We start from the raw sequence: 10,215 nt of genomic DNA on the forward strand, positions 1-10,215 counted from the left end.
TCATTTTTGAGTGCCCTCTATCACTGAAAATATTTCTTGGAACATAATAACATTACTTTTAACATGGCAAAAGTTTGCACCCTTAATAATTCTTAATATTCATAATAAAATATCCAGCCTAATTATCTTAACCTTAATTAGCTCTACTATTTGGGGGTCATTTGGGGGGCTGTTTCAAACAAGAACAAAGAAAATATTAGCTTTCTCTTCAATTGCACATATAGGATGACTAATTAGTGCTACAATATGTAGAACTAATATAGTTATAATATATTTCTTAATTTATTCTTTATCCTTAATCTTTGCTTCTATAACCATAAAGGCCTTAAAAATAATTTCAATCAATAGTACTTTATTTACAACAAAAAAAAATAAAATCTTAATTTATACTCTAATATTGAATATAGGGGGATAACCCCCTTACTAGGGTTTTACCCCAAGCTAATAGTCCTATCAATATTAATCAAATTAAATTGAATAATCCTAAGTATAATTCTTATCATAAGAGCTATAATAAATTTTGTTGGAACTCCTCCAATATTGGAAAAAAAATAATCTACTAATATGTTATCGTTTTTTACCTATCACATGTTTTTTAAGTTATCTATATATACCAAATCTTAACAATGTAAAAGGGCATTCGGTCTGATGGCGTAATAAACTAAAGTTGTTTTATTGTTATCTCTTGCGTTCTCTCTCCATGAGCCGTTACAACAGTGGTGTCAGAAGTGGGATGTCACTTTACGGTCTTCGTGTATAGTCGCGTTACGGACTTCGGGTAAAGTCGCGATACCGATTCCGGGAACATGCCGAAGCAGGAAAGCGGATCCTCCGAGGCCTCCTCCTCGTCCGCTCTGGGAGACGTGTTGAACGCGTTTATGCAGCAGCAAATAGCGTCCCAGAAGCAGAACCAAAGGATCATCGACCTTCTACTCCAGACAACAGGAACCGCCGGTCCGTCAACCTCGACTCCAGCACCCACATCCACAATAGCTTGCCTTGACATTCCAATCTTCGAGCCTGATGAGCACGATGGCGACAAATTGGAACAATGGCTGAAGAGATTTGATTATCTCGTGGATATTAGTGTCCCAAATCTGCCCGACGTTGCCAAAGTCAAGTATCTGGTCTCGAAGCTGTCTAACGAAGCCTTCAGCGAGTATTATCGGTCCTGTATGCCCAAAGAGCCAACAGACTACTCGTATGCAACGACAGTAGAGAACCTCAAGAAACTTTTCGGGAAGAAACAGACACTCTTCATAGAAAGATTCAACCTAATGCGGATCCAGCGTCACTTGGATGAAGGTTATGGCCCGTATTTTAATCGCGTTAAACTACTTCTAAAGCGTTTCAACTTCTCCGATTTGACCGAAGATCAATTCGGAATTCTGGTTTCCCTATGTGGACTCTCACGACCAGAAGACGAAACCATACGAACCAGAATCCTGCAACGATTAAATACCGAGGCCAACATTGAACTCAAGAATGTAATTGACGAAGTCCTGACCATCGTCGCTACGAAGACTGAACAGACGGTTTTCCAAGCAAAGGCCACGCCGATCAACAGCTTCCGTCGTCGGAAGACTTCTGTACGGCATCCTTCCAGATCTCCCGAGAAGCGGAGAGCCAAGTCATCTCAAAGATCTTCGAAACCGCCGCCATACGCCTGTTTTCGATGCGGAGAGATGCACTGGGTCAGGGAATGCACGCACGCTAAGACTGAATCCCATAAATGCTCTCGAATAGGTCACCTCGCTAGTCAATGCGAAAATCAGAAACGAGTATCCGGACACCGGAAACCAGACAGAAGCCAGATAAATACAGTCAGCCTGAATTCCATGCGACCTTCGAAACTCATAACGGGGGAATTCTTGGTTAACGACGTTCCCGTAGTTTTCTACTTGGACAGTGGAGCGGAAGGCAACATTATCAATGAGGCGACTTACGAACGAATTGGTAAGCCGAAGTTAACCCCCTGTAGCGAGCAAGGAGTGCTATTCGATGGATCAAGCACTACATTCCTTGGGAAAGCAACGGCAAAATTTAAACAGGGACAGCAGAAATTCAACACAGCTTCTACTTGGCAAAAGACGGATCCCTAAACCTACTGGGAGTGGAAACCCTGGATTTCTTCGGTCTTCTGGATAGCTTACGACAATGCTCCCGACTCGGTACTCAAGCCATTAACCTCTGTACTGCCTCACCTGTCGCCGAATGCCTTGCGACGCTGAAGAACGAGTTTCCGGATGTCTTTGAGGACGGTTTGGGGCTGTGTACTAAAGCGAAAGCCCGCCTTACTCTCAAACCCGGAAGCACTCCAGTATACCGTAGAGCCAGGCCAGTTCCGTTCGCTGCTCGCAAAACTATCGAAATGGAGATCAAACGCCTGGAAGAGTCAAATGTCCTGAAAGCCGTCGAGCACACTGATTGGGCAGCACCAATCGTAAGCGTAAGAAAACCTAACGGCACCACCCGTCTTTGCGCAGATTTTTCCACCGGCCTGAATGAGACCATAGAACTCAACCAACACCCATTACCGTTGCCGGAAGACATATTTGCGACACTCAACGGGGGAAAACTTTTCTCCCAATTGGATCTATCTGAAGCATACTTACAAGTAGAACTGGACGACGAGTCTAAACCACTTTGTACCATTTCCACTCACCTGGGAATCTTCCAATATCAGAGACTTCCGTTTGGGGTGAAATCCGCTCCGGGGATTTTCCAAACAATAATGGACCAAATGCTTGCTGGACTTGAATTCGCAACCGCTTACCTCGATGATAAAATCATTGTCAGCAGTAACTTCGAAGATCACCAGCGACACCTCAAAGAAGTACTCTCCCGCATTAAAGACTATGGATTCCGCCTTCGCCTCGAGAAATGTAAGCTATTCATGACACAAATAAAATATCTGGGATTTATCATTGATAGCGCTGGTCGACGACCCGACCCCGAGAAAATCAAGGCTATTGTCCACATGCCAGCACCAGTTGACCTATCAACGTTACGGTCATTTTTGGGAATGGTAAACTATTACCAGGTCTTCGTTAATAATATGCGTTTCATGAGACAACCACTGGACGAATTATTGGAATCCAAACGGACTTGGTCTTGGACACCTAAATGTCAGCACGCCTTCGAGGAACTGAAGATGACGCTTCAATCAGATCTCCTTTTAACGCATTATGATCCTACACTGGACATCATTGTCGCTGCTGATGCCTCCGATTATGGACTTGGGGCGGTCTTCCAACATCGCATGCCAGATGGGTCAATTCAAGCTGTAGCTCATGTATCACGGTCATTGACCCCGGCGGAGAAGAACTATAGTCAAATCGAGAAGGAAGGTCTCGCGCTTACCTTCGCGGTCAAGAAGTGCCACAAAATGCTCTATGGGCGACGTTTTACTCTGCTCACTGATCATAAACCGCTGCTAGCAATCTTTGGAAGCAAGAAAGGCGTACCGGTCCATACAGCTAACCGTCTTCAACGCTGGGCACTCATTCTTATCGCTTATGACTTCAAGATAGAATATCGCAAGACTACCTCTTTCGGGCAGGCAGACGCCTTGTCCAGGCTTATCTCGTCACATTCCTCTCCGGACGACGACATCGTACTCGCAAGTCTTCAAGTCACAGACGATGTGGAGACCATAGTCCGACAGCTTCCAGTCACCTTCCATGACATTCAATCCTCTGCTCGTGCGGATCCAGTCTTACAGAAAGTCGTCGGGTATATTCAGAATGGTTGGCCGACCTTAAAGAATCTCCAAGCGACACCAGAGGCAACTGCCCTCGAACAATTCCACAGAAGGAAGGACCTGCTTACTATCGAGCAGGGTTGCGTGCTTCTACAGAATAGAGTGGTAATACCTTACCCATTACGAGCAACCGTCCTGAAACTACTTCACCGAGGACATCCTGGAACCAGTAGGATGAAATCTTTGGCTCGCGCTCACGCCTACTGGCCTTTTCTGGACGCTCAAATTGAAGACTTCGTGAAGAAATGTTCCAAATGTCGCTCTGCAGCAAAGTTCCCTGTCAAGACTCTGTTGCATTCCTGGCCGAAAGCCGTGAAGGCCTGGCAGAGGATACACATCGACTACGCCGGTCCCCATAACGGCCACCAGTATCTTATAGTCGTCGATGCCTATAGCAAGTATCCCGAGATTTTCGACATGAAAACCACCACGTCATCCGCCACCATATCCGTCCTGAATAACCTTTTCGCACGCTATGGTTATCCGGAAGTACTGGTGAGCGATAACGGAACCCAGTTTACTTCACACGACTTCGCCTCGTTCTGTTCCCGCAAAGGAATCCAGCATATCTTCTCCCCGCCCTACCATCCGCAATCTAATGGGCAGGCGGAACGTTTCGTGGACACCTTCAAGAGGGCACTAGAGAAACTCAAGGGCGAAGGAGATGTCCCTTATATGCTAGACGTCTTCCTGCTGTCTTATCGCTCAACCCCTAACTACAGTATAGACCAGAAAAGCCCTGCCGAACTGTTCTTGGGCCGAACACTCCGTACAGAGCTAGACCTCCTACATCCGCCGGTCTCTCCGTCATCAGAACGCAATCCAACCATGGAACGACAATTCAACCGTCATCATGGAGCTCGACGACGCACCTTCAAAGTCGGAGACCTAGTCTATGCTCGGCAACACCAGTCAAAGACGTGGTATCCAGGGAGAATTCAAACGGTCAAAGGCGTAGTTTATGATGTTCTTATGGATGACGCCACTAATAAGAAGTTCCATGCCAATCAACTTTACCACCGTCTGAACAACGATCCTAAGGGAAATCCCTACTCGGTATTCATGGACACCTTCGATCTACCCATCCCAGACCGAAGAGTAGATCCCGACCGAGTTCCTGCTGGGGCCACAGTGCCCGCTCCCGAACGCCATGTACGGTTCAACTTACCTGACGCAGACTCCGAGGAAGTACGGCGGTCAGAAAGAGTAAGGAAGATACCCGAGAGACTCATTATGGATCCCCGCCAGAAGTCCTACGATTTTACTTAAAAGGGGAGGTGTTGGAACTCCTCCAATATTGGAAAAAAAATAATCTACTAATATGTTATCGTTTTTTACCTATCACATGTTTTTTAAGTTATCTATATATACCAAATCTTAACAATGTAAAAGGGCATTCGGTCTGATGGCGTAATAAACTAAAGTTGTTTTATTGTTATCTCTTGCGTTCTCTCTCGCGTTCTCTCTCCATGAGCCGTTACAACAAATTTATTCTTCTACATTCGCTTGAGCTATGTAGCCCTAACACTAAATTCTTTCTCAAAAAAAAAATATTTTTCAAATTTCCTCAAGATACTCCCCCTATTTTATTATTATTTTATTAAGAGGGCCAGTAATCAACATATTTTACTAAAGCTTTAAGTTAAACTAAACTATAAACCTTCAAAGTTTAAAATAAATTTTTTTAAGCTTTAGAAAACTCTCCTTAAAATTTGCAATTTTAAATTCTAAATAAAATATAAAGCCAAAACTTTTAGTAAAAGGCTTTTAAAGAATGTATCGCATGTTGACACTGGTGATATAGTTCCATTTTTTAAAATAGATGGCTCTATAGGTAAATGTATGCGCCTTGGAGATAAGATACAATAGATGCTGGAGTGATATAGTGAAGGTATATTTTTCCATGGTTTTTGTACAGGAAGGTTAAAAACGACAAGTAACTCCCTTTTTCACAACTTAGCTACCCCACAGTGGTCGGGTAATCTATTGTACCATTATAAAGACTTTTCTTAGAATATACACGCCTCTTCAAGCTCGGTACGTACCAACAGGAAAGTCTATCACATTCAAAGCTATAGCATCATGATATTTATAGAAACGAGTGTCAGAGTCTCAGAGAGCGCGCATCTTTCGTGCGTATTGACTCTTTAATTTGAAATTGACTGAAATTCTACAGTCGAATGTTTTCGCTTGTCACTTTGAGTAGCTGAAAGGGGTGAAGTTTTCTTAGTAAGTTTTATTCGGGATGAGAGTACTGTTCGGGTAATAATGGCAGCCAAAACGCGTCATACGGTTTACCTCTCGGATTCGGTATTTGCAAGATGGTCCACGGGTAAAAAGAAACTAAATTTAATTAATGAATTTGCCCGCTATTTACTTGATAAATGGTAAGCTGATTTGTTTTATTATTCGGATGGTATACCATTTTGATGATGAACGCATTTGCAAATTTTCACTTTAAATTAGGTCTAATTCTTAACTTTTCAATGAAGTAAACCGTTATTGATCGATAAATGGCGGTGAAAACAAAAAATATGCAAATGCGTCATAGGTGTTTCAAAATCCATGTCAACTATACCTATTTTACGAAATATAGGGATGAACTGGAAATAATTAAATCTACAAATAGAGGGTTAAAAAATTACAGTAAAAAAAACATAAGTATCAGTGGAACAACATATTTGAAGGATAGTGTGACTGCCATAACAGAGGCTCGCGGAGGTAGTCCTATTGAAACTACAAGAAAGCGGAAGAATTCAGATTCCCCCCAAACCCCTGACATCAGTGAAGTCGGAATTGCTAAAAAGCAGAGGCTGTTCTATTCCCCTAAAATATTTGATACAAGAACATCTAGAAATAAAAGGCTTTTGAATTCTCATAATTTTCGTCAGAATAGCCCTCTCTTGAAACATATGAGGCGGAAGCTATTCACTTCACCCATAAAATATCAAAGCTTACGGCATACACATGATACACCAAAGAAACACTGTAGAAAGGAATCAATTTGGCAAGTTAGTTCACACCATTCAACTCCAAAAAATGCGAAAAAAACGTAAGTTCCAATTCCATTTGAAATCAACACCCAATGATCTATTTAGATGAAAAACTGGTCACATGACATAACAGCACTATAACCCGCAATTGTTAAATAGGTGTAAGGATATCTTGGGCACAAATAGCTCTTCTGGTACAACTACAACTCCAATTTCAACCCCTACAAAATCAATATCGGTTTGTAAAAAAAGTCTCGTAGATAAATCAATCTCTTGATATAAAGAGAATGTCACGGCAAACTATATATATGTATATGATCATTTCCAATAGGCGCCTAAAGATTTCTTGAGCCCAACTGGTGGTATTCCTTCACCCTGCTCCCCTCTTGTTGTTGTGCCTCTAACTCCAAAGGTATGGGCCCGCCTTATTCAAGGTCACATGCATAATGTCCAAAAATCGTTTCAAATTCATTTAGCATCGCAAAGCCAAAACAAGTGATGAAATAATTAAAGACACAATGGTCTTAGTCTATCTCTCACATTTGTCGGAATTAGTTCAGAAAGCTTACGGCTCTCAATGTACATGCGGACGACTTCTAGAGTATTCAAACCGCTTTGACGGTACTGCCATTGTTTATACTTGGAAGTGCTCCTCAAACCAAACGAAGAGACATACAAGGGTAAGTTAGAAAAGTATGGTTGTTTAAATTGTCATCCTAATTGAGCAAAAGATTATTTTGGAATGCCAAAGAACTGTAATTTTAAGCTTTGCTATGTAAAGAGGAAGTAATTTCCCTTGTTGTAAGTTTATAAAATATGTGGCATAGACCTTAAGTTTGACACTGGTCACTTAGAGCTTGTCGTGGAGTCACGTCTCAAAGTTGTGAAAAATATTTCTTATAAACTATTTTCCAATATTTTAATCATATTTCGTGTTGTCATTTAGGGAAATTGGCAAAGCCAACCACGTTTGAATGGCCTTCATGCAGGAAATTTGGTTGTTGCTAGCGCAATAATTTTGTCTGGTGGATTGTACTCTAAAATTTCTAACCTAGCCAAGCATTCCAACATACAGTTCTTTGGAAAAGACACGTTTTATCGCTATCAAAGGCGTTACATCTATCCAGCGGTGAATGAGTACTGGTTAAATATGCAAAGAGAAACCTTTCGTAAACTAAAAGGGAAAAACTTGATCATTGCTGGCGACGGTCGAAATGATTCACCAGGCCATACAGCTATGTACTTGACGTACACTTTGGCAGACACGGAGACCAAAAAGATTTTGTCGATACAGAACATTGATGTTAGAGAAACCAGTGGTAAAAGTTCTTCCATGGAGTTTGTAGGCTTTAAGAAAGCCGCTGAAGATGTTAACAGGTTAGCATCCGAACATGAGATTACAATAATTGAACTTGTAACTGATGCCCATCCACAAGTTGTAGCTGAAATGAGTATGTACTATCTGGTTCTCTCTCTCTCTCTCTCTCTCTCTCTCTCTCTCTGGTTTTTGGAGATGACGGTATATTTATTGTTTTAGATAAAGCGGATCGCGTGTTTCCCAAAGCGGACCTTTCTCTGGATACATGGCATGGAAGCAAAAATATTCATGCCAAGTTAATTCAGGTTAGTGAGGAAATAGTTTAAGTGCTTGATGGGACCGCATAGCACAATATCGGTGTGAACGAGGTAGAAACGACTTTAGTACCCTAGACATTTGTCCACAAATAGGAATCGAACCGCAAAGGCTGTGCAGTTTTGGCACAATGGGCCCCTTCTATTAGAAACCATTTTTGGTATTGCTCACTCACGTGTGAAGGAAATATTGAGAAGTTAGTGGTAAGCCATGATTTCTGACGAGCACTTAAAAAGTTTGGCCTATAGCATTACAAATTTGTGACTGAACCTTAAATTCCCAGTGGTCATGGCTGTCTTGCCTGAAACATATTGCAAATGAGCATGAATGGCAAACCGATTTATTTGGGATTGCGTTTTGTTGCCCACACGAAATGCCACTGCCCGAAGAGGAACGCGATAAACCTTGGATTGAACCAAACTCTTAACCTTTTAAAGTAGTCGAAGGCATTGTTAAAAACCCATTCCTTTTGCGCAGACTAAAATATTATCTAAAATTCAGGTAAATACGCTGATTTCTAGAAAACTGTTTGGCATTAAGAATAACCATATCCACTTATGGTATAACATTATTACTGGTGATTTTTCAGGCATACAGGCTGGGTTGAAAATTTTAATAGCTTGATTTTAAGCTATGCTCCAAAGCGGCATTCTTTTACGTATGTTTCACTGCTGTTATATAAAACGCGATGGAATGCCAGTTAAAGTTTACTAACTTCAAATGTTAAACACAGTTGGATAGGTTACAAGACTAGAATAATGGTTGCAGCTATCGACCATAACGCGCACGTTGGATTGAAACAAGCACTAACTACGAGTAACAAACCTCAGTAAGTAAAATGTAACATCTTATAATTGCGAGTAATTTTCAATCTAATTTTCCTTCCTAGGTATCGTTTTTCGTATAATCGTAAAACTAGAGACATGAGAATAGCCAAAGTATACGAAAAGAAACAATATCCTTACATTGATAATTTGAAAGAAGCTATTTTCAAAAAAAGAGTTGATTTTGAGGTAATAAACCCTCGCTTCATGTTTCGAACATGTTAGAAACCCTGATAATTGCAGGGAAGCCACTTGGGAAAAATTGGTTTAGATTCTGATGACCCCAGAAATATACATCGTTCGAGGGGTATGAAAGATATGCCACCAAAAGAACAAATGATTGATTTGCACAAATCGAGATTTATTCAAAACCATGGGGCAATTTTATAAAATTGTGATATAGGCGTACATAATTTAATTGTGATACACATTTTTCAATTGTGAAAATAAAATGCGCTTAAAATTTTTGTGTCAGTTTATTCCATTTATTCTACCGAATGTGAACAATAAATTCAGTTTTTAACCTGGAAGTTGGCCAGGGATGAATCCTCTGTAAACCCCATTTGGTTCCGGATATTCCTTGCGAATTCTTAGTACGCAACAAGAAGGAATTACGAGCCTTCGGCCTTCGCCAAGGTACCCAAACTGCCACAATGTGAAATTGCGATACGCGGCGTGGCGATAATTACAATTTAGTAAATTCCCCATACCTCTAACAATTCCACCTTCGTGTCTCAGTCGCATTGTCAATACAAGATGTGCAGGCAATAAACATTCGAAATAAAATAATGGGCCCCTTGTAATGCAGTTGAAGTGCATACAGCACACATTTTCTACTTCAGTTGGCATGGGTCGGCAAAGCCCACAGATGCAAATCATGTTATTTACGGGAGTACTTGGCTTCGGTTGGGAATTTGCTCCTTCATCTCCATCTCCATCGTCTTGTGGAACGACAGAAGTGGTTGCAAGTGAAGTTGTCGAAACAGAGGTCGAGGGTCGTGT

At 41.4% G+C, this 10,215-nt stretch overlaps 2 protein-coding genes across 2 annotated transcripts; both read left to right on the plus strand.

The window, feature by feature from the left end:
* The first annotated feature begins 6,031 nt into the window (after positions 1-6,031).
* On the plus strand, positions 6,032-8,816 carry LOC149685914 (uncharacterized). Its single transcript, XM_089870882.1, has 6 exons — positions 6,032-6,150; positions 6,916-6,994; positions 7,088-7,168; positions 7,233-7,436; positions 7,703-8,275; positions 8,673-8,816. The coding sequence occupies exons 1-6, from the start codon at positions 6,032-6,034 to the stop codon at positions 8,814-8,816; spliced, it is 1,200 nt and encodes a 399-aa protein (XP_089727008.1).
* Positions 8,817-9,026: 210 nt separating this feature from the next.
* LOC149685915 (uncharacterized) lies at positions 9,027-9,603 on the plus strand. Its single transcript, XM_089870883.1, has 4 exons — positions 9,027-9,047; positions 9,123-9,218; positions 9,279-9,402; positions 9,457-9,603. The coding sequence occupies exons 2-4, from the start codon at positions 9,148-9,150 to the stop codon at positions 9,601-9,603; spliced, it is 342 nt and encodes a 113-aa protein (XP_089727009.1). The 5' UTR covers positions 9,027-9,047; positions 9,123-9,147.
* Positions 9,604-10,215: the final 612 nt, after the last annotated feature.

This window comes from Phalangium opilio, unplaced genomic scaffold (assembly GCF_054372755.1).
Source record: "Phalangium opilio isolate 3A_F unplaced genomic scaffold, DU_Popi_V2 ptg000032l_1, whole genome shotgun sequence".
NCBI lineage: Eukaryota > Metazoa > Arthropoda > Arachnida > Opiliones > Phalangiidae > Phalangium > Phalangium opilio.